At 49.8% G+C, this 27,624-nt stretch overlaps 2 protein-coding genes across 3 annotated transcripts in view; one reads left to right on the forward strand and one right to left on the reverse strand.

The window, feature by feature from the left end:
- Window positions 1-27,624, forward strand: part of LOC119462084 (rho GTPase-activating protein 18) — a 229,414-nt gene that overhangs the window by 65,196 nt on the left and 136,594 nt on the right. The gene's annotated exons all lie outside the window — the stretch shown is intronic.
- LOC119461055 (uncharacterized) lies at window positions 1,302-27,096 on the reverse strand. 2 transcript variants are annotated; one of them, XM_049672551.1, is made up of 4 exons: window positions 20,744-27,096; window positions 6,535-6,643; window positions 5,182-5,472; window positions 1,302-3,499 (listed from the first exon to the last, which is right to left on the reverse strand). In XM_049672551.1, the coding sequence occupies exons 2-4, from the start codon at window positions 6,639-6,641 to the stop codon at window positions 3,439-3,441; spliced, it is 459 nt and encodes a 152-aa protein (XP_049528508.1). In that variant the 5' UTR covers window positions 6,642-6,643; window positions 20,744-27,096; the 3' UTR covers window positions 1,302-3,438. The 2 variants fall into 2 exon arrangements, with proteins under 2 accessions (XP_049528508.1, XP_049528507.1); XM_049672550.1 differs by lacking the exon at window positions 20,744-27,096 and having other exon boundaries at window positions 6,535-7,457.

Raw genomic sequence — 27,624 nt, forward strand, 5'->3', positions numbered from 1 at the left:
GACCCATTTCTTGATAAGTAACTTTCCGTTTTTCTTGTGGAGAACCAAGGTGGCTGTGGAATCTTTGTAGATATTTCCCAAGATATTCACGCATGCCTCCTGCACTCCTTGATTACGCAATGCCTCTATAACTGCTGGTATGTCTACTGAATAAAATGCAGTTTCATAATCAATGAAAGCCATATAGATAGGGTTATTGTACTCCGCAGATTACTAGATTACCTGATTGATGACATGGATGTGATCCATTGTAGAATATCCCTTCCTGAAGTCACCCTGTTCTCTTGGTTGATTGAAGTCAAGTGTTGCCCTGATTTTATTGGAAATTATCTTGGTGCATATTTTATACAATACTGAAATCAAGCTAATGGGCCTATAATTTTTCAGTTCTATAACATCTCCTTTCTTATGGATTAGTATTATGTTGGCATTCTTTCAGTTGTCTGGTACACTCGAAGTCGTGAGGCATTGCGTATAAAGGGCCGCAAGCTTTTTAAGCATGATATCTCCTCTGTCTCTGATTAAATCGACTATTATTCCATATTCTCCAGCCGATTTTCCCTGGGTCATGTCTTGCAAGGTCATTCTAACTTCATCGCTAGTTATAGAGGGAGCTTCTGTATCCTGTTGATGACTACTTGTGCTCTTCAGCAACAGTGGGGACGAATTACATCAAATGATTGAGGACTTTAACCAAGAAAGTGTAAGAGTGGGGCTGTAGATTAATATGCAGAAGACCAAGATAATGTTCAATAGCCCGGCAAGGGAACAAAAATTCAGGATCACCAGTCAGCCTCAAGAGTCTGTAAAGGAGTACGTTTATCAAGGTAAATTACTCACAGGGGACCCTGATCATGAGGAGGAAATTTACAGAAGAATAAAATTGGGTTGGAGTGCGTACGGCAGGCATTGCCAAATGCTGACTGGGAGCTTACCACTGTCGTTGAAAGGAAAAGTGTACATTCATTGCATTCTACCGGTGCTAACATATGGGGCAGAAATTTGGAGGTTAACAAAGAAGCTCGAGAACAATTTAAGAATCGCACAAAGAGCGATGGAACGAAAAATGTTAGGCCTAACCTTAAGAGACAGGAAGAGAGCGGTGTGGATCAGAGAGCAAACGGGGATAGCCGATATCCTAATTGACATTAAGAGAAAAAAAAAATGGAGCTGGGCAGGCCCTGTAATGCATAGGATGAATAACCGGTGGACCATTAGAGTTACAGAATGGATACCAAGAGAAGGGAAGCGCAGTCGGGGACGGCAGAAGACTAGGTGGGGTGATGAAGTTAGGAAATTTGCAGGCGCAAGTTGGAATCAGCTAACGCAAGACAGGGGTAATTAGAGATCGCAGGGAGAGGCCTTCGTCCCGCAGTGGACATAAATATAGGCTGATGATGATGATGATGATGATGATGATGATGATGATGATGATGATGATGATGATGATGATATAGGTCAAGGCCATACTGCCGTCCTAATTCCTTATTATCACATCTTGTTTGCTCTGCCTTCAAATTAAATAAACTCTTACCAAAATTAACCAAAATAACAGTATTGCGTGAGTGATCAGCCCCTGCGCTTTTATGTTGTCATGTGAAGCCTTGATGAAAAAAAGAAAAAAAAGGTTCAAAGGATGAGCATTGATGAACCAAAGGAATCTCAAAACACAAGTCATTCAGTTTTGGTACAAAACGAGAGGAAGTATTTGCAGCACAATCAGTTGTGTACACGTGCCATCGGACACGTGCCATGTACACGTGCCATCGGTGCAAGTCGACCTTGTCGAATGAAAGGCTGCCGTATTACATCGACAACATTAGTGAAGATTACTTGGGAATCAGCGAAGATGTTACGTTTGGACAGAGACCCTGCTGCAGAATCAGTGATCTATAGCTTTGTCGTGCTGCTTAATCGTTCTTGCATCCATTCGTAGCCCAGCGCTTTTACGATGTTTTGGGTGAGGCCTCGAAAGCGGCTGAACCACATGACCAGATATGACACATCATATAGATTTTAGTATCTCTCCCTACTGCTGTGTTGGCTTCGGTCAATCGGAGAGTGCAGTTCGAGCTAAAAGCCTCCTCTCAATCTGTTCTTCAATTTGTGTGCGGAATTTTCATGTTTTCTAATACAGCTTCTTTTTGTTTGTCTTTTGGCATTGTTGATTCTTAGGTTTTACCGGAGCGGTGTATTTTTTTTTTTTTTTTTGTCCCTACAACTTCAGAGTTTGAGCAGCCACCGTTTACGTGTTGGCGTATATAATGGGGTGACAACTCTAGGTTACGCTCAAAGGCGTGTGAATTCCCTCACGTTTCGCGCTTATAGTAGGTCCGCGAATGAAAGACACCGAAGCGTTGTCGTTTTCGTTTTTATTGTCCCACTTTTGGGTGCGTTGCAATGTTCTTCACGACTCCTTTGCTCGTCGAAAGCTGCTTCTGCTTCGTCCGTGTGGATACCGCTGGCATCTCTCTTCAAGACATCGCCTCCAGGCGGTGTGCTGAGTCCGCCGTGGAAGCTAATCTTACCACGGGGCACACAGGCGTCGTTTCATCGTTTACCGTAGATTTGCTAATGTCCGGCATGGGACTTGGTACGATGCTTTGTGAAGGTGGCAGATGAGTAACCAGGAGATCATCTCGCAGATCGGCTGTTGCTCTGTCTCTCTGCCTGTAGTCATCGTCACACACTCATCTTGAACCGAGAATCACGAGGTGTGCGTCGAAAACAGAACGACGACAAAGAACATCCGCCAGTCCGAGCTCTCTGGTCTAATGCCGTGCTATATAGTATGGAGGTGTTGCTGCGAGCGCGTTAATCGAATGTACAAATCTTAATCGCCATCCTGCAACGGACCACCGTCTGGACCAGCTTTGCGGAGACAAAACACTAACGACACAAAAGCGACGGGTAGGGAAAAGGGAGGACGAAGTCGCGAATGTCGGTCTACCATCAAACGTCTGAGCTCATCCTAAGCAGCCTCAAAGGCTATACGTTATGTGTTCCTTTGCTCGTCGGCCAAGGCACACATTGTTGCGCCATCTACCGGACTTAGAAGTGGAACGACATAGCTGTCAGCTTCTTCTTCTTTTTTTTTTTTGCTTCATTAGTATAGAGTCGATGAGTGTTAGAGAGGGAATGGCGGATGGGGTGAAGGGATGACGAAACTGTTCTGCGAAAGGTACGGTAGACCCTGTGACATCAAATCGCTTCATATGATAGGAAGGGACGGGTTGGGGAGGGGTGTTGGGGTATGAGGGGGAGGTAGGGGTTGGAGGGTAGGCGGTGGCTTTTTTACGCCACATTTGAAAGAACTGTTGCTCGCTTTCACCTGGGCGGCCAGGGACGGTCAACAAGCGCACGCGCTAACGCGTGCTACCTGTGGCGCCCGCCGCGACTAGCTGAACGTGCCTAGACGAGCTATACGCGCACACATTCTCATGCTTTCGTACGGTGGTGATCCTTTGCCGTAGAGTTGCGCCGCTGTAGCTCTGTCGACCTGCAAAGACAATTTTCACACTGGTTGATAAACTAGTGAGGCGTCTGCTGCGCCGTGGGTTTCGTCCTTGACGAGCCGCAGTCATGCGCTGACACCGAAGCAATTAGCCGTGGCGGGAAAGTGCGTGGCAAAAGCGTTTGTCATTGCTTTATTGCCGTTAGCGCTTTGCATTGCGCTCAGCGGAAGCTTGCACCGCAAGAGGCCTTGCGCTGCTGTCGCTGAAGTCAAGAAGATCGCATGGTTGCCATAGAGCTCCTGTCCTTTCCATTTTTCCTGCGTCCTCTCGCAGTTAGAAGTTTACACGCGACACTTTTCATTTGGCATTCGTGTCATATGTACGAGTCATAAGGGAGTGTATGTGTGTATGTGTCTTGGTGCTGCATTGCGTCTTTCTTGGCTTAAGGCACACGGAGTTTCACTCGAAAAATGTCGGTGAATATAAACCGTGAAAGGTGTTTTGACGGGTATTCGTTGCCTTGCGATACATCTAATTAATACACTGACACTAACCTGAGTCCCCTGCGGTGATTCGCTTGATGTATATATATATATATATATATATATATATATATATATATATATATATATATATGCAGAGGCAGCAAATAATGCACACGTTAGTATGGTAGTATAAGAAAGCGAAGCGCAGTTTTGATTTTGCCGGAAGCCGTCTTTATTTAATTGAGAAGACACGATAATTACCTCCGGTTTTGTTTTCATGTTAAAAAGCGCGTGGCATGACGCTTTTGTGGACGACATATATAATCCTACTCGAGAACGATGGTATTGGCTCCTGGCGTCGTGTATTGTGTCGGGTACTAGCGGATGACATAAGGCTTGCGTTGGGGCTAGTTGGCATAATTAGAATACAGCGTTGCAGAAGTTAAGACGGACAGACAACGTAAACGCTTCATTGTCTGTGCTCGTGTTTATGTTGTTTGTCCATGTGCAGCGCTGTATTCTAATGATGACATAGTAATGTTTGAGCGGCGGCCACAACAGCTGCAGTGCTTCGCCGGAAAAAAATGGCCGGGTCTTGTCCAACTACTTTGTACTTTCAATACACCCGAAAGCTACTCGCCGTGGTCCTTAAGCCGCTACATGAAACGTGATTTCCGGCTCCACGGCCCTATGGCAATGGCTTGTGGCTTTGCTCCCCGGCAAAGAGCAGTGGAGCTGCTTGAATTTGATATTTGGCTGCTTGGATTTGATCCGACATTCTGTCCTAGGGCACTGCGTCGTTGGCTTGCTTGCGAATGGTTGTGTGGGAGGTTGTGTGGAAAGGGGCATCATGCCGCGGAAACCGTATAATGTCTCGCTCAAGGCGTACACCTGAACTATGTTACGCTGCAGAAGGGCTACTCCATTGAGCGTTCACAGCTGTTCTCCTCAATAACAGGCCGACCCGACTGCTGCATCGGGTCCCCAATTTGACAAGAAGCTTCGTATTGGGCATGAAATGGCCGATGTCCGTCGTTACGTCGCACCAGTAAATGCGATGACAAGATGATGCGCGGTGATTCCCTTATATCTTTGTCTTTCATTTATAGTGCCGAGTGCCAACGCCGGAAGCTGGCGGAAGCATGAGCGTATATCGTAGAAAAGGGCCATCTGACAAGCGAAGCAGGCGTCTGCGCCTCCTGGGCGTTCTAATATTGCTGACTGCATGATTCAGCACTCACCCAGAGTCCCACGGCTTAGACTCCCAGGGCTTTGACTCCCACGGACCGGAGGACTCCCAACCTCCGGGCGAGGCCCAGCCGCCTCCGCCTCCCGACTGGCCCTTCCAGCCGTCGGAGTATGTGGGGTGCTCGTCCTGCCACTCGTCCTTGTGCTCGTCCTGCCACTCGTCCTTGTGGACCTCCTTGACCACCTTGATCTCTTTCACCACGGGAATGGTTTTGTACACGGGGATGGTCTTGTACACCGGGATGGTCTTGTAGATTGGAATCTCCTTGTACACGTATTTGACGCTGCGTTGAAATTTCGGGGATTCATTAGGGCGCTCTCGAGACAGCAGTGATGTCAAAGCAAGCAGACAGACGGGCAATGTTTTTTGTCATGCGCGCGAGGTGGGAGCCAGGATCACTTTTATTTATTATAAAGACGTGAAGGCCTACTTGCAGCGACGTCACTGAGCACACAAAGTGTTTGTACACATAACTTGCAGAGAAAAGATGAAATGTTGAGTATTAAAAAAAAAGAAAGAAAAGCAAAATGAGGATGAGTGGGAGTATGGGAATTTCCTTTGAGATTTACTGAGCTGGGACATTTATTTCGGCTACTGAATCGCCTCTGGCTCCGCAGTTGTCAAGGTGCAGTCTGCCGAGTAAGTATAGCAATCTGCGGAATGTCAGGATTATTCGAGATGCGAGCAGGCTTTCCAAGTACATCAGAAGAGTCTGCATAATTCTCATTTGCGTTCGTGGATGTCTGATTACTGTTATGCCTTGCCTAACATATAACATTCAGACTTTCATAAACTCACTCATGCTTACACTAGTATGAACATATGCCTACCAGCCTCAGACCGAGTGATTCTGGGTGATCTGGCTACCGAGCTAGTCTCCGGAGTTAAATTAGCAAGGTCGGGTGAAAAACGAAAAAAATAGAGAGAAAAAAAATACTGAGAGTAATACGTTGAGCACCTATAGTTATGTGCCTTATGGCTCCAGGAAAGAGACATAAGGCACAGAGCCAGCGGCTGTTTCCTCCACGAAAGAGCCGCTGACGAAAAATGCGTAATGTAATACAGTGAACAGGAAGACGGTAATGTTTCCAAGCAGTGTTAACCTTTCAAAGTATCTGTCGGCATTTGGTGCTGCCTCCAAACTCTGTCCTGCTACTCTAGCATATGAGATATGGAAGAGGAACTGAAAGGAGTTGAGAGAAAACAATGTTAACGACAGAGATGGAGGCGATGATACCTGACAGTCGCAGACAGAGCTTGGGCCGTTAGGGCCTCGCTAGCGAAGCCCTAACGGGGCATCATTGCGCGAGCAATTGTAGCTACAGAAAAAACGTAGACGACTTACGGCTTGATAAATATGCTCTTGCTGATGTGTAGCCACGGAATGATGTGTCCCGCATCACAGCAGGCTGCTAGGCAGCAGGCTGCCAGCAGCGCCACGACCGCTTTCATATCTGCATGAAAACAGAAAAAAAAAAAGAGAGGGCGCGCTCTGTACAGTATGATCTATAGCACGCCGTATCAACCACTGTGGGCCTCATTTGAGGCAGCTTTGGTTTGCAGTAAGGTTCCCGTCGCTTGTCACTGTGACGGAAGCGCACCCCGCTATACCACTTTTACGTATTTATAGAAGTACCGTTCACGTTGACTCTTTTAAGACGGGAGTCTGTGGTATAGCAGCAGCAGAACACTGTCACTTTGTCAGCCTACGGCTCGATGGTCATAGAAGTGTTAAATAGCGCACAAAACAAACAAACAAACAAACGAACAAACAAACAAACAAACAAACAAACAAACAAACAAACAAACAAACAAACAAACAAACAAACAAACAAACAAACAAACAAACAAAAAAAGTGGAGGTCAGGGAGGTGGTAAGATAAGCTCCATGACGTGGACAATAGGACGTTCGCGCGACCTAGTGTCCGATTTTCGAACTTCTCGTGTATCATTGAACACATGACTTGCAATCGTCACAAGGCTTCTATAATTGTTGTAAGCGCACAAGAGAAGTTAGGCGTGTGCGCCGATACCCAAGGAACGATGCCGAGAATACGGGCTGAGAGACGCTCAGCGCGTAATTTTTGTGCTTCCAGGACCAACAGAGAAATGCCGACTTTGCCTATGGCGTTCAGAGAGCTCACAGCGTGCATCTGGCTAAACACCTATCACTTCTGTAGCTTTTTCCGTGACGTACGAGCGAAGAGCGACAACCATTCGCGCCAGCATGAACTGCAGTAGCTATCTCAATGGATGACTCGCCGTCGGTTCTTTGTCTGTTATGCTATCGAAGCCTGTTGTGTCTGCTTCGCGTTTTGCGTATCCGTTGCGTCTGTTGCTTTGTCGCAGACTATACAGCCCTGCGATCACGGCCCACAACAATATACGTAGAGTGCTCTTCGTACGAGACGTTCCAGTCCTATCTTGACCTTCGCCTTTGATCTTGCGGCCTTTTGTTCCAGCTGCCGCAAACAATCTCGCCGCGCACTGAATGGAAAGAGAGGGGCAGAGAGGTTAACTGTCCGGTTGGCTGCTCCGCACTGGGAGAATGGAAAATGATAGAATAGAAAAGATGAGTAGACAATAAGATACGAAAATAATCTATACGCACTAACACGGAATAACACTATAGCGGACAGTGTAATGCCGTAATCGTTGCCACTGAATAGAAGCTGTCTGATGCGTTTGGTCGCTGTTATGGAGGGCGGGCTGAAAGGGACAATAGAAAGAAAAATTATTTCAGCTGCATTAGCAGATTACCCTCCTACAATAATAAGCAAAAAAGAAAGAGATAACAATATTCGCCTACGATTACGATACTCCCTAATGCGAAAGTTAAGCGCAGTTCTATACGTGTTTTCATTTCGCGGTATACACCTGTATTGGCTGGCGCGAACAATCTGTCTCGTGCGGCACGTTGCAAGCGGAACGAAGTGTGGCCCGACTGCCTCGCTAATCTGTAGATCGCGAGAGCCAGCGCGTGGGGGACGCGTGGGCGCGATTCACAGCCGCCGCCGACAGACCTTCCAGACGACGCACTCTACTCTGGCGCCATCTTGTAGCTATCATCGCCGCACTACCTTTTCTTCTCACCCTTTCGCCATACCCTCCTTCTCCGCTTTCCGCCTCAAGGTTCCGCTGCACCCTCCTCCTCCCCTTTCCTCCTCGCGTCTTTCACCCCCGCTGCGATCCGCGTTCGCTTTCATCTTTCGCTGTGCTCGTTCGCTCGGTTAGGCCGCCGCCGACGCTCGCCGCAGAACGGGCGCCTAAGAGCTGCGCTCTAAAAAGAAAGGCCACCACTCCACGGTTTAGGCTCCTTAAGTACATCTTGAAAAATGCAACTCTTTCGAATCGATGTGCTCGGAGTGTTTGTTGTCACTTTGTTAAAGGGCCTTTTGACACTTAAGCAGGTACCGTTCGCCTTTATGCCAAGTCCCTTGACAACAATGTATTTCTTTCTCCCTCTCTTGTTGTCCAAATAAACTGCGAACTTCTTGTCACTCACGAAGCCACGGCAGCGTGGGTAATTTGTTCACGAAAGAGCTAGTGGTAGAAAGAGCGTAGTTAACAAAACCTTTTTAATCACAGCGATCTACTCATAACGTGGGATAGTCAGCCGTCACCCTCGTCCTCCCGCCCTGCCTTGCGAAAAGTTTTCGGCTGCACTCCAATACACCCTTTCTCCTTCCCCAGTACATGTTAGACAACCGGGGAAATGGTTTGGTTAACATCCATATGTCTCCACGTGCACTCGCCCTCTCTCTCTATTTGTAATAGGAATGAATGAATACTAAGAATATTGAATAAGAATATTCTTTCTTCAAATATCATCGCCTGGTTCATGAGTTTCATACTCGATTATGGCCGGCAATACGGAGTTACTACGATTATTCGAGCGTGCCTGCCATGGAGAAGGACCAATTCATAGATAGTCCATGGGCCACTTCAAATGCGCATTGTGTGCCGACCAGAAACTATGGCTCTCTTTTTTCCTCTTTTACGAGCTTCCAAGTAAAACAAACTTCCATTTACATTTCGCGCATTGGAGTAAATAATTTTGCACTGGATTTCCTCGACAGGCTTCTTTTTCTGCCTTTCGAAGTAGACACAATTCGACATCCGATATTATAAGCCCGTATTCAATTAATACCGCTATTCTAACATCTCTAGCATTGTCCGCAGCATTGTCAGCGTGTGATTCCGTGCGAACTTCGAATCGTTTTCGTAATAGTAGTACGGGAAACGTGTTGACTTATTGAACGGCACCCATAACGTTTCAGCACTAGGAAAACTAACGACCTTCATTCTGCGCGACGCGCGCCGGCGCGGCCGACACATCTGTAACGTTGCGATAAAACGGCACGTGTGTGGGAGTCCTCGATTCGGAATGGCTGCTGATCGTTTTCTGAGCTCAGCCTTCGGCCACTGCTGTCATCTTGAAGGGCTACCGCCCGTTCCCGCGTGTCATGAAGGTACAGTCATCGTCAATCTCCTCTCTTTACCTCCGCGTCTTCGCGGCACTACACGTTACCCAATCTATATTCAGCTCTCACCAAATCCAGTGCAGCGAAGCGAACGCGTCGGGTCGCGCCCCACCAAACCCGGAACGAGAACCGCCTGCGTGTCTCGCCCAATGTTCGCCGCTAATCCCCTCGGGCTCGACGCCGGTTCAGTGAAAGGATCAGCGGCTAACTATGAGCGAGGCTTTCTTTCTTTGCTGGGGCATGCGCAGCCGAATGCCGTTACCGATTCGCCGACGGGGCAGTCTTATAGCTTCGGCTGCACTGCACGGAATAGATAACAGGGGTGTAGCCTGCAGCGTCGCGCCCCATCTCTCTCTCTCTACGCGCGGGCAAACAGTTGGGTGCCGAAGAAGAGCAAAAAAAAAAGGAGGCAGCAGCCTGCTTCTTCGCATGCTTCTCGGTTTGCGGGCCAGCGGGGCACTGGTTTAGGCGGCGACCCCCCGCCGCCGGCAGCATGGGCGCGAGTGAGTCTGGCGTTGCACTGTGCACTGGCTCGAGCGGGCGGCCGAGCGAGCGAGCGCCGATGACCTACATCGCGGTTCGCGTGGTGAACTTGAGCTGCTCGCGCCGCGCGATCGTGCTCGCGGTGAATGACCTGCGTGACTCGCGGACGCGCAGCTTCGCCGGCCGGTCGGCCCGCAGGCTTCGCCGCCGGAAGGCGGCAGCAGCCTTGCATAACTGCGTGCTATAGAAGCGTGCGACGGCCGCGCGCGGTATCGGGAGAAAGTGCAAGATACGCGGCCGCACCTCGTCCCGGCCCCCTTCGGCGATGGGCGGTGAGCTTGTTTGTGCGAACTCGCAACAGCGGGGAGATCTCACTGGGCGCACTCTTTCTCACGAACCGGACGCTTCGCGGTCGCGCCTGCCCGCACGCCGGCCCGCCTCGGGGCTTGGCCCAGAGACCTAAGTGCGTGCGTACCGCTTGTCTTGCGTAATTGTGCCCTTTCGCACATTTTAAAGAAACACTTCCGGGTTGTACTTTCACCCCTTTAACATCTGGCACAAGGACGTTTTTCCCGATGGTGCATATTTTGTCTGGCTGCGTGTCCGACTGCCCTGTAGGTCTCGTTCGATCGCCACGGCACGGTTGGTTTACACTCGACTGAGGCGCAGGAAGTGAATTTTATTGCATCGTGTCCCCGATAACCCGAACCGCCACTTAGGATGAGTTTGACCCTTTTGCATGGACATAAAGTGATAAGACTTACTGAGCGGTGCACAGTGGCGCTCAAGCGAAGACCAATGTTGAGCATAGCTTATGCAAACATTCGTTTGGTTGTATGGCTGGGGTCGTTAAGACAGGTGAATGGGCACATTTCATGGGAGCTGCTTAGCGCAGTTAGTGGATCGGGACTGCTGAGCTTGTGTATTTAATTTTTTTATTACATGTTCAATACAACGCCACACGTCATCTGTGGGCAATCAGTTGCGGCAGTGCATACATGTGACACACTCCTCTTGGAGGACTGCATTATCAAACCCGTGTACAAGGGACCGGCGGGGAAGAATGCGTTTACCATATTGGCTCACAGAAATTGTACACCCAATCTTAAAAAAAAAAAAAACATCATAGGAGGGCCACTGAAAGGAAAAAAAAAAAAAAAAAAAAAAAAAAAAACGTAAGTGGCACCCGAAAACGGCGGTAATTGGACGGACGATGACTAACACAACAATGGAACGATGACGACTGCGACAACGCGGACGGTCGATATGATTGCACGGCGATGACAAGTCCGAGGACTGAAACGTGGCGTCATGGCGGCTTCCGCATCGCGGACTCTGGATTGAATCCTGGGCGGTGGCAGCAGCGTAACGTAACGTAACCTAACATAACATAGTTAGCAGAGTTTTCCGTTACATTCTTCTGCCAAGAAAAGTTGGTCATGACAGCTGTTACAGATACAGCGGCAACAGGAGGAACAGTCTTGCCAGTCATCGCTAAATGCGCACGGCCCCTTCGGTATACAGTAAAACTAAGAGAGCACAAGAAAGGACACGGACAAGACTGAACAACACAAGCGCTCGAGTCTTGCCCGTGTCCCTTTTTTTTTGTCCTCTCTTAATTTTACTGTATACCACTAACCAACTAGCCCAGCAGCAAGCCTTGTTAAGCCCCTTTGGCTTATGAAGAAAGCTCACTCCAAAGCCGCCCCGAGGATCTCCTATACGGCACACTCATCACCACCTTCGTGGCACCAGGAAGGTGAATATGAGTGTGCGTCTCGCTTCCCCGAGTTTCTTTCCGCGCGGTCGGGATATATTAAAAGGCCCACCGCGTCTTCCGACAAAAGCTGACGTCGTGCACAGCGGCGCCGGCATCCCCGTTACAAAGCTTTACACTCGTCGTGTTGGCGATTCTCAGCAGGTCCTCTTTTTCTTTTCCCGTTGGCGCCCCATCTCAAAAATGAAGTTCAGGCTTGCGCTTGAACTCGCAGCAGCAACACACCGTAATGCAGAACCAGAATGTTTGCCCAGCAGCGAGCCGATGCGAAAAAAAAAAAAAAAGTTGTCCTGCTCTGATTTTTCCTTCCTTTTCTTTGTTTTTTCTTCCTTTCCTTTTTTTTTTGTAAATGCGTTTATCGCCGCGTGTACTCATTCTTGCTTGCACTATAGCCACACGTGCATACCGTTTCACTTCGTGAAGCAGACCGACGAAACCGTTTCCTTCTTGACGCTAAAATACATAAAGCACGCCATGAAACAGGCAACCGTGTCTTAGTTCCGAAAAGCGTAAGCGTGACTGTCAACACACCACGCCGAATGCTGAGAAAAATAATAAGAACGAGATGCTGACCTCAAATGAAACTGAAAAAAAAAAAAAATAAAACCGCGACTCACTTCGTCGACACAGTGTGACTCGAGCGCAGCAATCAAACATGTAAAGAAACGGCTTCTAGCGGCAACGAAAGTGATTAGCGATTCAATCCTAATGTTCAACGGGGAAGCAAATCTATAGGCTAGTGTTCGCAAGAATGTTCTTACGATGCAACTCTTCTCAAGAGCAGACGCTAGCGAATCGTGATACTGGACGTATTAGCGAGGCGGGTCGGCCACTGGAAAACAGCGCTGACAAACGAATTCGACCCATGGAGAAGCACATTAGAAAGGACGATCATGACCGTTCGAAGCTTATACGTTAAATATTCGTTTTCTTTTTTTTTTTCTCTATCCTGCGTTGCACACAAAAAACGACTCGGAAATCTCCAATTTCCCATCGAGGCTTAGATTAGACTCAGCCTCTTTCGTTCTGAGCGCGCAAAGGTTGTGTAAATAGAAACGCTTTACTTTAACCAAACGCGCGGGAACTAGGTACTCTGTACCGTCGAAAACCGCGCGAGGGGAATTTCCGGATTCCGCGATGGAATATACCCTGCGGAATTTGGTGCGAGTATCAAGGAACACTGGCACACTTCCTGGCTCCTCTTTCGTCGTCGGGCATCGCTGAGCTCTTCGCGACACCACTGCCGGGTCAGCGCCGCTTGGTCGCACACGGGAGCAGCCCTCGGCTGCGGCTTGGCCTTGTTCATTCACGGAGCGGTCGCAAGGGCGGCTTTCGCTAGAGTGAAACCGTAGGTGTTCTGCGGTGAAACAGCTACCTGCGTGACGCCCTCTCCTCCTAGGATCGCCTCAGAAGCCGCGATGTCACGTGTCGAGCGGAAAGGGGGGGGGGGGGGGGAAGGAGAATAGGACGCCGCACGAATCATACACGTACTATTACCCCGAAATTTGAAACGCGAACACCAGAAAACTAGAAGGCGCGCGAATTTTCCTTTTACACGTTCGCCGCCGTGTATAACACTGGAGTGCTTCAATCACAGATGCTTAGTTTTGCCGCCGGAGTGCTCTTACAGCGCCCGGCTACATCGACACGGGAGATGCGCTCGAAGTACGCTCCGTTTGCCACTTGAGACGCTACCTATAAATCATCCGGTATTATACTCGTATTACCTTTCGGTCATGCCGCGCGCGCAGAGCTGCTCCTGCTTTTCCTATTGTGCCTTCGCAATATACTCTGCCTGCGCGGCGACCGTTCTTACGTCAAAAATTGCATGGGATGAGAGTGAAAACGCAGTCTCGTGATGAGGCGTGTTTCCTCATATGGAAAGTGAGAGTTTGCGAACTCGTGGCGTTTGCGCACCGCCGGGTGAGCGCAAAGTGATCTTTGTGAATTTCGTTTCCTTCGTGTCGCATTTGCGATTCTCTCATCTCTTCTCGCTTAAATAAATAAAAGAAAGAAAGAAAGAAGAAAGAAAAGGAAGGGGAGGGGACGTAAAGCAGTTCGCGTTCGCACTTCAACAAAGCCAAAAGAGAAGTGTGTGTGTGTGTGTGTGAGTTTGAAAGGCAGGAACTGTGTGCAAAAAAGACGGATGTTGTTACCCTCAATCGCTTTCTAAGCCGCTGATGACTTTGTGCGACCAAAACTAATTCTGCTGCGTGCCAGACTTCCCCCATTTGAACGTCGTTACGGCAAGGACCCAGGATAGGAGCGGCAAAGATGGTGCAAAGACGCATCTGCGTTTTGTAAAAAGGAGAAAGTTGGCAGTGCGCCGACCGGCCGAATGTGTTCGCGGGCCTGCGCAGTATAGTTGACGTCGCCGCGATTTAGTTTGACGTCTGTTTGAAGTTTATTGTTTGAAGTTTATTATAGTATTTTTAGAGTCCATTGACTTTTTACACCGCTTGAAACTGACCTCTTCTGTTCAGCTTCGCAAACGGATATGCATTGTCTGTCTCTATACACAGCGAATACGAAAATTATTATTGCTCATTTAACAAGCATATTGTGACGTTTGTTGCATTATGAATTGGAAGGAGTTCTGCAAACTGTATTGCATGTTATCTTGAAGAATAAGGAATGAATGGACGAACGCCTGAGCAACTCGAATTTTGAGCCGTTGTTTCAACGATGACCGCCATTTAGCGATCGAGGCTTGCCTCGTTGCGCTAAAGCACAACTATACTGAAGCTAAGTGTTGGCTGTGTGAAGGTGTGCGAACATTTACACTGACAAGGACGTGTGGCCAGTCCATCGTGTACGTCTTGCGGTTGCTGCGAGACACTTCAGCACCTGATATTGGAGTGTCCCGCTTTCAGTGCGCAGCGCATGTCACTAGTTAGGGACTATCATCTCCTTGACCTGTGGTGTACGATACTCGACGAATGTTTTAACCCAGGGGTTGCGTGGCTCAACGCGATCACGCTCATCGCGCTCTCCTTACTTTTCTGGAATTAACTAAGGTTCATGTTTGTAGCTTATTTCTGTTTTCAAATGACGAGACCGCAGACACTATTTCTTCTATTTCAACATTCTTTAGTAGCGTGACCTACTGTGCGTGACCTGTACTGCGTGTGTTCTGCTTTATACTTTGAGATTTGTCATCTCGCTCTTTCTTTCCTCTTCCCTCTATATCTTCCTATCTTCCATTTCTATGTTTCTGTCTCCTCCTTTCTGAAGAGTAGGAAGGCGTTGTGCCCCTTCCGGTGTCAGTTGCCAGCCTGCTTCTCGCTTTCCCTTTCCTGTTAAGTGTATATATGTTTTCGAAACAAATAATAATAATTTAGCTATACGTTCTATCATTTCTCGGCAAATGATCACACGCGAAATCGTATACGGTACCGCAAGCGAATGAGCTTTCTATCAAGTAAACCTAAGGCGTAGATGCGTTAAATTAAATTAACTTCTGCGGTTTACGTTCCAGAACCACAATCTGATTATGAGGCACGCCATAGTGGTAAGCTCCGGATTAATTCTGGCTACCTGGGGTTCCTTAATGAGCCCCCTATGCACGGTACACGAACGTTTTTTGCATTCCACCCCCAATCGAAATGCGGCTGCCGTGGCCGGGATCGAACCTCCGACCTTGAGCTGAACAGCGCAACGCCATAGTCACTGTGCTACCGCGGCGGGTATAGTACATGCGTCCAAAAGTTTGCTCGTGCGTGCTGTCCGTTGCAAGCTTAGGATACGAAGGTCGCAGTTTCGACGCCGATAACAGAATCCTTGGCGGACACTGGCGAGGCTTCGCTGAAACCTCAACGGCGCGCTGCTGACGGGGGCTTACTTTGCGGAGGAAGCGGGAACATAAAACCTTCTACTGCAAGATGGCCAGCTGGGGCTGTCGGCATTACGTCAAAACGAGAATCAAAGAACGTCGGCTGTATTAAATCTCGGGAGAGTTCTTTCAATACGATGCTCCGGAACAGTTATTTCGCCTAACACGCTGTTGAGATTGTTTTGTTAGGACTGCATTTTTTTTTTCTTTTTTTCTTCTTTTTTGCGAGTGTGCACGTCATGGTTAGCCTGCGTACATGCGGCATGAATGATTAGTAACTTGGTCTTAATTCATTTCTGGGTGAAAGTAGCGTCCTCGTGACATCGTGGAGCGAAGGCATTCTAGTAAGGCGACGTATCAACGCTTGACAAATGGGAAGAACCGTTGTGGGTTCCTTGATTCCAAGAGTCCCTTCCACGAGCTTTTGCAGTCGTACCGCCATGCACGTACTGAAAACGAACACGCGTAAAGCGCATTTTTTTCTTTTCTCTCGCAAGCAAAGCCTTAATATTTATGTAAAAGTGACACGCACGTCAAAACGTCCATGCTTGCTTTCTAAACTTTCTAAACGGCGTATGAACCCACGTTTGCGTCTTCTTGTGACGTCTAGAAGCGTCGTTTATACAACAGTCCTGCCTCCTTCTCCATAGCTTACCTCATGCCTCGCAAATTCCCGCGTGACTGCGATCCTTATCATGGTAGTTTCTTTTCGTCTTTATCTTTCTTTCCGTCAGAGGGTGCTCGAGAGGAAGGAAGCGCGCGAGCGTCGCCTATCCGCCGGCGATCCCGCCGATAGCGCTAATCGATAAGGGCGAATATTCGCGGCCAACGCGTTATCGAAGAGGCATACCTTGCGGCGGCGGCGGCGGCGGCGGCGGCGGCGGCTTGGGGCGCGTCTCACGGATTCGGCGATGCCATCTCCTCAAAGAGTGAAGCACGTGCGGCGGCGACTACGACGCGGCGACGCCATCCCACAACGACGCCCCGCGGCTTGAGTATAGTAGCAGTCCACACCGTAAGAAAAAGAAAACCGCGGCAGTTTCACGTGGCCGTGTTCACTCCGTCGATCGCGTGGCGTGGCTCTTCTTCAGCGGCAGCAACGGCGGCATCGGTCGAGCGGGCGAGGCTGACTGACTGCGCGCCACTTTTCCTCGTCGCGGCGTTCTCGATTCTCGGCGGGGAGGACCCCTCTCGCTCGAACGCCTTCGTATTCTTCTTCTTCCTCCCTCAGCTGCTTCGCGGCGGCGGCGACGACCAAGCGCACTACGCGGTTCGCTGCCCCCTTCTTCGCCTCGCTTCGAATTCGCACCGGCCGCGAGGGCCAGCTCGTCGAAAGCGAAGCGCCGTCCTTTCCCTTTCCCTGCGCGGAGTCCACCGTTCTTAGCTAACCCCGAGGAAGATCCGCACCCCTGCTTCTGCCGCACGCGGCACCCATAAGTTGGCGGCTCCGGTATACTCTCACCAGAGCACGCGGAAGTCTACCCGAATCGCACCGCACCGTACCGCGCGCAGAAAACCGCTGCTGGCGATGAGCCCTTTCGCAACGGTCGCGGAACGGTCGGCAACGCCGAGGTGAAGAGGGAGTGGACGCGTGTTTTCACTTGAAGACCTTATCCGCCATCTCTGCTGCGGCGGCGGCAAACGCGTGCCACCATCAGATGCCATGTTCCTCTTGTCGTCTTAAGACCTTTCCTTCCGGCATTGTTTCGGATTTCCTTCACTTATCCGGACCTCGCTGCATGTGTAGGGACGGTCTGATGAGATTGGTCTCGCACTTAGGAGGCAATTAGGAACCGCTTGAGGTGGTCGTCTGGCCTTATACTGCCCGAGGGAGCGCGTATAGGCACTAACGGCGAAGCAATCTGCCAGAGGTGTACTCGGGCGTGATATATCGGCCAACACGTTTTCGTCTGGCGTGCCGGCGTGGTGATCACCTAAGCGTCGCAGGTGTTCCCAACATCCCCGTCATCATTGCTTCGTGTACGGCTTAACTGAATAGCATGTATACAGCTGCCGTTCATCGCGCCGTCCTCTTATCGTTGTTTTTCCACCTCGGTGAGCTTACTGAGAGCATACATTAAGAAACCTCGAGTTGATCGCTTCTTGTAAGTGAAACGGAGTCCGCGTTCACCGACGAAGGATATTGGCCGTCCTCTCGGGCGCACGTCACCGTATCGACTGTGGTGAAACATCACGGTGCCCACGTATATGGTTGAGATCGCTGTTGATTTTGTTCGGCAACATTCATAGACGGCATAGCTATAGCTTCGCAATCCGCTACATGAGATACGGGTATTATCTGCCGCTCCTTTCGGCTCGAAGCTCGCCTTGAGGTTGTTGAACTGTGTAAGCATTACGGTTTAACGTGCACCGTTCGCAGCTTTCTTTCATAATGAAACAAGTGCTGTATCGAGGTTTCATATATAGATAAAGAATGAATCGGACGCTTGCGTGAAATGCATCGTGTGACATTAAGTACACTGCAAATGCGTCGCCCCTTAATTTTCTGTCACGCACAATTCCTTCCATGCCAAACGCATTCTCAAAGCAAGAGCTTCACGAACGCTGCTCTGAGCGCGCACCCGGCCAAGCTGAACATTGCATTAGTACGGACCTCCTGGTTGGAAGTCCGGACGAATTCGCGTGGCTGAGCGAGCCACCGCTGTTGCCGGGGCCTACCGGCCAACGTTAACCAACGACGCTGCTTTCGGAGCAGCACCGCGGAAACGCCTATTTGGCGGCTCGCCCGGGGCCACTGCGCTTCAGCTATAGTCGCTAACGTCGAGAAACGCCGGTATAGACAGAGAGGGATGGTTTAGTACGGAATGCAGCGCATGTCCGCGCCCCATTGGGTCCAATTCTTCGCTCCCGTTTCGAGAATTCCGCGGTTCCCAGAGACTCTATCGTGGGAGCGAGTACTTTTCCTCGCTCGGAGGCAGCTGTGCCTCTCTGTGCGTGTGCGTAGTAGGAAGGGGGCGCCTCACAGGAAGGGGAGGCGTCCGCATCGAAGTCGCCTGCACGCTCCCCTCCCTACGTAGTGCCCCCGAAGTGGCACGCGCTCCAGGAAGTTCAGCTAAACACCGACCCCCGGGGGGACCCAGCGTGACCCGTGACGACGAGGGCGAAAGCAAGACGCATCCTCTTCTGCCTGTGCCGTCGAGCGATGCGGACGTATGTACTTTCTCCCGGCGTCGATTGTGAGGAGACGACCCACTTGATGGCCCGAGGGGAAAAAAATGAAAGCGAAAGATCACCGGCTACCTCCTGCGGTCAGAGGTTGGGGTGCGCAATCGTCGGGCAGCTGAGCGCAAGGTCGCGGGGCGGTCGGTCCTCTTTCTCTCATCATCGGCACGTTGCATCCGAGTGCGTGAAGCCAGAGAGGAACGGCTTCATATCCACGCGACCGCATGCATGCATAGAGCACGCACGCGGTTATACGGGAAGGTCTCTCGGGGTCGAGAAAGCCGGATGCTCTAAGCGTGGACTCCTTGCCGGTGACTTCATGTTGGCACCATTCCGTGTTCATATTCTGGGTGTATGCCATCGTACGTCCTCTCGTCTATAGACACTGTGTTGTTGGGTAAACAGTCAAAGCGAAGGAGTATTGACATGCGACGCTCGTTTCTGGGAGTTTACGCTGTTTTCTCAATGCGCTGCTACTGCTGACGTAACATTCACGTGACCTGTTTATCGGTCGTCTTATGTGCTACCAGCGCGTTTCTGTCAACGCGTGCTTATGCGGTTGTCTGACGTGCTGCGGAGAACTTGACTGCGGCCTAGTTCTCTCTCCTCTTGTGCCCAATGTCAGTTCGCTGCGCCCAACTAACGAACGGGTCGGCTATACTTTACCGTCCCGTTTGCGGTCGCGCGCCTGGTCTTCAGGATATCCATAACGTCCGTGCTGCATATGTATCCTCGAATTATCTGTCTAGGTGATTTTCGTGAAACTGATTACTGCGCCTGTAATTAAGCAGTCATTACCCTCACGTAACCTCGCAGCGGGACTGTAGTATTTGTGTCTGATGAATTTATGGAACCTTATCACATCGTGGATGTAAATTCGTGCCCAATGGAACTTACGAGCCGCAAGCAGTTCTTTTTGCTTAGTATCATATTTTTTTTGCTTAGTATACATAACGGTAACACTATAGACTCTATAGCCCTTTCTACATGCATAAAGAAGAGTCTTCTAGTTTTCTAATCGACTGAGTTGCTTCAGGATCTAGGAAGTTGTGGAACATACGGCAGCCTGTGCTGTATCGAAGCCTCTGAGTCGGTACAGCGCGATACTCCCGTGCCGGCGAGGGATCGTTGCAGCATTCTGATGGAGCAGCCGGGCAGGTATCCTAGACGTACTGCGAAAGACCTATACCACTGATGACTTGCGCCGGCGACCTTTCTCGGCTTCTCTTGGTGTATAGCAGGTTGAAGCATTCCATCCAACTGACTTTTCCTAGCTGCAACAGCGCGAGCTGGCTGCATCCGCGAAGATCTAGCATGAATTACCTCGTGGTGAATACGTTTCCTATACGCGATTTTCGCTGGTTAAATCTTACTGCGATTTCGCGCCGCCTTGACACGCGTCCGAGGTAACAGCCGGCGAACGAAGTACGAAAGCACTAAAGCCGCGGCACGAAGTTCCACTTGCCAAATCCAATACAAGCCGGGTACGTCGGAACGACCAGGTCCACCGCCCGGAGAAAAAACGAGGCGCGTCCAACTCCCGCAGTTTTGTCACTTCCCGGCCGGTGTACACGACACTTTTCTGAAGCTCTCGGCCACGGTCGCGGTCTTGGCGCGCATCCTGTCCGTGAAGATCTGCCGTGGCTGGACGTATACGACCGGAACGTGGCGTCGAAGGGCGCTCGCGTATTGTAGTCGCCCGCGCCGGCCTCACGCGCAAGGTCACCGGTTTCGCTCGCTCGGCGGTCGGTCGGGCCACCACCGGATGCGGAAGGCTATCATCGCCGACACTCACCTGTCGAATGGAAGGTTGTTGTGGTCGGAAGGAAGACTGCGGCTCAGCTGACGGCCGGCGCCCACGAGTGGGGGCTCTTGTTGGCGCGGCCGATGTGTGTCGCCGGCCGGTGGCCCACTTGCACCGCGGCTCCCATTGGTCAAGAGCTCCGGATCATGCCGGCGCGGTGACGCAACCTGGCGCGTTGCTCGCGAGCGCGCGCGCGCGCGCGCGGAAATCGGTTTCGAGGATTCGTTCTGGTTCAGACGATGACGACTACGACGACGACGCTTACTTTCGCGCGCTCCGCCCGGAGCGGAATCGCGGCCACGTGCTTGCGCAAACAAAGGTCGCGCCTTCTTTTTTACGCTGCCTACTGCTACCGCGCACTGCCGAGAGAAGAACCGCTGGCGCAATAGCGACCTGACGTCGATCCAACCCTGATATTTCCGGCACGCACTCTCTCGCAAGCTTGCGGCGGCGGCAAACTTCGGAGGGGCTTAAGAGCGGCGGAGCGTCGGCCGCGTGTGTATAGACGGAGCGGGCGGAGCCCGAGTCGCAAGCAAAGCCGAGCCGTTTGTTGTGGTTCGACGACACGTTTGGCCACCGGGCGTGCGCGCGCGAGCTGTTTTGATGGAACGATTTCTCATCTTTGCGCCTGTCTCGTGTTTAGCGCGAGAGCGCCGAAGTGGAAAAGAACTTGACGTGTCCCGATTTTCTCGCCGTGCCGTTTCCGGTGGAGAAGCAGGCGGTTTCGGCATGTTGTAAAATAAGCGTCCGAAACTTGACGGTGAGGCCGTCCCTCGATGACGTGCCAATAAGGCCGGATACTCGAGTTTCTTGAACTTTAGGGCGTCCGTAACAACTCGTCTAGATGCGCCTCCTAGCCCGGTCGCAGATTGAGGTCAAATTCGTGCAATGGCCGGTGAGACGCAGGCGTGCGGTCGTCCTGTCGCCTGTCGAGAGAGAGCCACTGAGTCAGCCTTCTTGCTTTTTGATTCTCCTCTTTCCATTTCTTGGTAAGTCCGGAGCTGTTGCAGCGAAAGTGACCGCTCTCCCGGGGAAAACCCGACGGGAAGCGGGCCGCGCGCATCGAGCTCCGCAAATGCGTGTGCGTTACAGAAGATTGCCTTATCACGATTTCCGTTCCGGTCATATAAGCGTCATTAAACGTGGCACTTTGCTGTTCTGTGACGTAGCGAAGCAACCGGCTGACAGGTCACAGTACTTTGCGAGACGTCACTTCGCCACCCGGGTGTGTGCATGGAATTCCCATATTCTTTTGATATATGGACGAGGGTGAGCTGCCTCAGGCCTCGCTCCGCCATAGCTTCACTGTTGTGACCGTCTTGTGAACTTTGCCACCTGGCTATAGTGGGACTCATACTTACAGAATATAATCTGCCTCTCCGTTACGTTTGCCCAGACTTTAGGGTGACGCCGTTTGACTAATTGTTCTACAAAACCGCTTGGGCGGCTGAAAAAAAAAAGGCCGACAGAGCAATAACGGGGGCGTTGCCACCGTGCGCTCGCTTAAGTCGTGCTGCTTATGCTTTTACCTAAGCGCGAAGCCACGTAAACGTTTGTTCAGGGTAGCCAACCGGAACTACCTCTGGTTAACCTCCCTGTCTTTCTTTGCATCATTTCTCTCTCTCTATTCAGGCTATTGTGTAGCACCAAAATCCGTTTTCCGAGAGAGAGAAAGAGAGAGAGGAAAGGCAGGGAGGTTAACCACATGCGATATTTCGGTTTGCTTACCTGCACTGGTGTGGGGGAAATAGGAGTTGGAAAGGAAGAAAAGAGAGAGAACGTTTTCTGAGTTTTCGATAAGTAAGCTTGCATTGTTACCATCACCTTTCTTCTAAACCGGAGATTGCGCGACGTTATATGCGTCGAAACCTGAACTAAGTTAACAAACTTGCTACGGTTGGTGGGTGATTGAGATGATACCTGGGGAACACGCACGCACGCATGACACACGCGGACACACACAGTAGATGAAGAAAGAAAATTCAAAGGAAAATTCAAGTACAGCCATACAAATGTACTACAGCGTCATCCACGAGTTTTGCTTTGCGTAACGAAAGAACTGGGCAGTTAAGGCTCAGCTACGCAGCAGCAAGCCCAGCATGTAACGTACCAGGATTGACGTCTTCACCTCTGCGTTAAAGTCTTTTCACTCACCCGGATCGTTTCCTAGCCGAGTTATAAATACAACCAGCGCGTCCCGCGACGTAAAATTGCATTCCCATTTTCTTCGCGTCAATCTACAATCATTAGCAATCGAGTCTTTTGACAGCTGCTCCCGCTTCGCTGTCGGCACTGGGCGAACGGGGTCTCGCTCCGAGGACCGAAAGGTTAATCGGAGGTGGAGTGGCGTAGTCGTACATATCGCTGGCCTCCCGACACCTGCGTCGCCAAGCGCGCCGACCTCGTCAGAGAGTGCAGCCGGAAGTTCCCGGCGCGAGAAAGACGAGAGTGTTTGCGCAGCGTTCATCGGTGTGCGCCGTCGCGGAAGCCGAAGCGACCGGCACCGCTGTCGCTCACGCGGCATCGGTGGCAGAGTATGACGCTGACAGCCAGCTAGGTTCCGCGCCACCGGGTGCTTGCTTGCGAGCGGGTCGGGCGAGCGCTCTCCCTTCTCCAGTGGCCACTCATGGTCTAGATACTAGCCACCGTAGTCTAGATACGCGCGCTCCGTCCCAGCTAGTCAGTGGCCACTAGTAATTCTATGCGGTCGCGAGAAAGACGAGAATGAGATTGAGAGCGAAACGAGAGAGGAGGTTCTGGCGAAGTAGTAAGGCGGCGTTTTGGTATAAGCGCTGCTGGGAATTCAGCGCCCGTCCCGTTTGTGTGTCTGTTTCCTTGCGGTTGTCTGCTTCTGCGCTGAAGTATACTATAATAATTGATCAGATGTCTCAATGATTAAGGAACAAACGAACAAGCATTTGTCTCTCTGAAGAGGTGGTCACGTTATAACATGAAACGTTGTGTCCTGCGCGTGTCTTGACACTTTCTAATCCCATTTGTTCTTCTAGTTGTTACGACTGCATGAAATGAAATATTATTTATTAAAAGTGTCAATATAATTTTATACCTGATAGGTTTTTTTCCCTCCAATATTCGCACTTTTATTGAGCGGACATTCCAAGGAAATTTGGACACTGCCCCTTTCGCCAATCTGTTGAACTTCACCGCAGTGCACCAGCGTAATTCAAGGTGCAGCATTGTCAGAACTTGCGTTTCAAATGAACTGCCCAGTTTCAACAAGTTTGAGTTAGAAGTATTGAGAGCGTATTTCCTTCTAATAACGTACGCATTTACGGCACTTAGTTGGCAATTAGTGCGGCGTTATCGCAGTGTTTTCTTCAATGCCAAAACATTGTTATAATGCAACGCGACGTGCCAAATAAGTGCCGAGTTTGCGTGTGTTATTAGCAGACTCTCGAAGTTACTAACTAAATCTTCTTGTAACTCGACAAATCATTTGAAATATATGTATTGTTAAAAAAAAGAAAAAAAAAAAAGCCGGCAGATCCCACTCCCTGTGGGAATCGATGTTATGCGAAGCAGTGTGCGGGGAGCCTACCAAGTTAAGGAAACGGCCATGAGAGCACCAAGACGTAGGCCGCTATTTCATGACCTACATGACACGCATGTCAATGTCATGACCTATCATTTATGTTCGTCCTACATTCTTGTCATACTACGCCAATTTTGGTACATACCAAGTTAAGGAAACGACCATGAGAGCACCAAGACGGAGGCGGCTGTTTCATGACCTACATGATACACACGTCATGACATTCATGTCATGACCTATCATTTATGTTCGTCATACACTCTTGTCATACTATGCCAGTTTTGGTACCTACCAAGTTAACGAAACGACCATGAAAGCACCAAGACGTAGGCTGCTAGATAGATAGATAGATAGATAGATAGATAGATAGATAGATAGATAGATAGATAGTTAGTTAGTTAGTTAGTTAGTTAGTTAGTTAGATAGATAGATAGATAGATAGATAGATAGATAGATAGATAGATAGATAGATAGATAGATAGATAGATAGATAGATAGATAGATAGATAGATACTGCCAAAGTGGCAAATGTTCGCCAAGAAATGCTTCGCATTTAATACTGCCCATTGAGCTACGCTGGCGTATTGCGGTGAAGTTCAGGAAATTGCTGAATGAGCAGTGTCCAATGTTCCTGAGCTTGGTAAGTCACTGTCACTAATAGTGAAGGACTGACTTTCATTGATGAACTGCCTTTTTGGCGTATCGCGTAGCATGCCGCTTTTGCTCGTCCTCTGTATAGTAGAGTCTTCGCAGAAACCCCAATTTACCTTCCTTTGCACGGTGGAAATGTCTTTCTTAGTCACCATGGTGTAGGAAGTAATGCTCGAATTCGTTGCAAATCTGGCTGCCTACAGCGCGAGGCCGATGCACGTGTGGTCATCGGATGCACCTGCGGCGCACTGGCTTGCCAACGCAGGAAGAGAGAGAGAGAGAGAAATAGAAGAGAGGAAAGGCAGGGAGGGTTCACCATACGCACGTCCGGTTTGCTACCCTGCACTGGAGGAAGCGGGTATTATTTGCCAACGCAGCTCTTCTCAATATCTACCTGCCCTGGCGAGATTGCGTACCACTTCTGGAGTGGTACGTCCGTCTGTTGGGTCTAGGCTGTACTACGCCGTTAGATCACACCAGATTGTACCTATAGGTGTGGTGTCATAGACAGCTCGTGCCGCCATCAAATTTTCGTTGTGTGGGGAGGCTTTCGTGGGGGTTTTAGGGCTAAGCAGTTTATGGTTATCGGGTTATCCCTGTAACGCATTGGCTTCCGGTTTTGTAACACCGCGCTCATCGGAAACTAAAGTAAGAGAAAAAGTTCTCAAATTTACGTGCTTGCGAACCGGGTTCACAGAATGGTTTTAACGGAAATTATTGACGATAGTATCTGATGCTGCATAGAATTCCTTCTTTCGGAGTTGAAATTAAGCCTTAGGTCGAAGTACTGATCGCCAACCTAGCAAGCAACACTCCTCCTCGCCTTCTACCATATAGCTGCTAATGGGTCATATTAAAGGTAGAATAATATGTGAAGTTTACTTATTTACAATTTGCATTTAAAGTACCCAAGGCCACATTAAACGATCAGACAAACTTCATCGTATTGTCCCATTGCAGTGGAGCTGTTTAGCGCACTCGTTGACTCGGGACTGCTGAGTCTGTCTTTCTGCACAAGGTTTACGCAGCAGGACTCTGTGAACTTTCTTGTGTGCTGTTTCAAGGATAAAAAAAAGAAAAGAATTGTAAAAAAAAAAAAAAATACAGGTACGAACCACGTGTTGCTGGACATGGTGCAAATAACTGAATATTGAATAGCCTCGTTTTCCAGATATTACGCAAGGAGTGTCCCATGCATTATCACATGACGTTTTCAGCTTCTGCCTGTGTTTCAACAGAAGCGACATTAAAGCTTATGGCAGACATCTAACGAACTTGTCGGAATCAACGTCAAGCGATGCTTGATACCGTTTCGATTAAATGCAATGCGAGGACAAGACACGATGCGCGTAATTTTATTTCATTTCCAAGTATACGCGCAAGGGCACTGTTGGCGTTCTTCTCCCGCCGCAGAAAGTTTTGCGCTAACTTGGCATCGCGCTCGCGTCGGCCTAGTGTGAACGAGCCTTAAATGTTCGCGTTCCGCACCGCGTTTTACAGAGTTGCGAATACGTGCCTGCTCACCAGGAGGGCACGACGGGGTGACCTCCACCGCGCGACCCACGCGACTGCAGATTGCACTGTCTCAAAGATCGGCCCAGTTTTGATTACAATATCTCCGGGATCGGCCCACTTCACGCGACGTGAAGCCGACCGCGCAGACAAGCCAAACCCCGTGGAGGAAGGGAAAGAAAGCATCGCTTTAATGAAGGGATTCTGCACTCGAAGCCGCGTATTTCTTGCAGTGAGGATATTTAGGCGCCGTTTGTTCTTTCGTCTTCAAAGGTAATGTTCAATAGCCTGGTAAGGGGACTTTTGTTTTTGTTCTTTAGTCTTCAAAGATAATGTTCAATAGCCTTGCGAGGAAACAAGAATTCAGGATCTCCAGTCAGCCTCTAGAGTCGGTAAAGGAGTACGTTTATCTAGGTCAATTACTCGCAGGGGACCCTGATCGTGAGAAGGAAATTTACAGAAGAATAAAATTGGGTTGGAGTGCATACGGCAGGCAGTGCCAAATCCTGACTGGGAGCTTACCACCGTCATTGAAGAGGAAAGTGTACAATCATTGCATCCTACCGGTGCTAACAATGTGGCACAAAACTTGGAGGTTAACAAATAATCTCGAGAATAAGTTAAAGACCGCACAAAGAGCGATGGAACGAAAAATGTTAGGCCTAACCGGTAAGAGGAGAGGAAAGAGAGCGGTGTGGGATCAGAGAGCAAACGGGTATGCCGGTATTTAAAGTTGACACTAAGAGGAAAAAATGTGAGCTGGGCCGAAGCGTTCACTGTCGGTATAGTGCCTAGAATATACTTACTAGTGTGCCGACCGCGGGCTTTCCGGTGGCACGGAGAATGATGCCTTCCGCCGGCGGCCACCAGACGGCGATAGCCGTACGGACCGTGCTATGCCGAGCGGCGTCTCTAGCCAACGCGCGCGTGTGCTACAGACGCCAATGGACTGTCCCAGCCCGTTTCGTTCTGCGGAACGTTGGTTGAGGTGCAAAGCGTAATCGAAAGAATATGATTTTGTTGCACTTACAAACGATCGTATGCACAGTTATCATTATAACGCTACACGATACGGGGTGTTTCTGCGAAAAATACCAATAAATAAATACGTGGTTTCCGAAGAAGTGTAACTTTTTTCCACAGTAAACTATTATAT

Source organism: Dermacentor silvarum, chromosome 8, assembly GCF_013339745.2.
Source record: "Dermacentor silvarum isolate Dsil-2018 chromosome 8, BIME_Dsil_1.4, whole genome shotgun sequence".
In the NCBI taxonomy this organism is placed as follows: domain Eukaryota; kingdom Metazoa; phylum Arthropoda; class Arachnida; order Ixodida; family Ixodidae; genus Dermacentor; species Dermacentor silvarum.

What these genes read in the sequence shown, in the direction of transcription:
- LOC119461055 (XM_049672551.1), bottom strand. Translation starts at nt 6,641, where the DNA reads ATGAAAGCGGTCGTGGCGCTGCTGGCAGCCTGCTGCCTAGCAGCCTGC. An exon ending in AAGAGCATATTTATCAAGCC is followed by an intron (nt 5,473 to 6,534) that starts GTAAGTCGTCTA and finishes ATTTCAACGCAG; the next exon opens with CGTCAAATACGTGTACAAGG. An exon ending in TCTAAGCCGTGGGACTCTGG is followed by an intron (nt 3,500 to 5,181) that starts GTGAGTGCTGAA and finishes TTGTCTTTGCAG; the next exon opens with GTCGACAGAGCTACAGCGGC.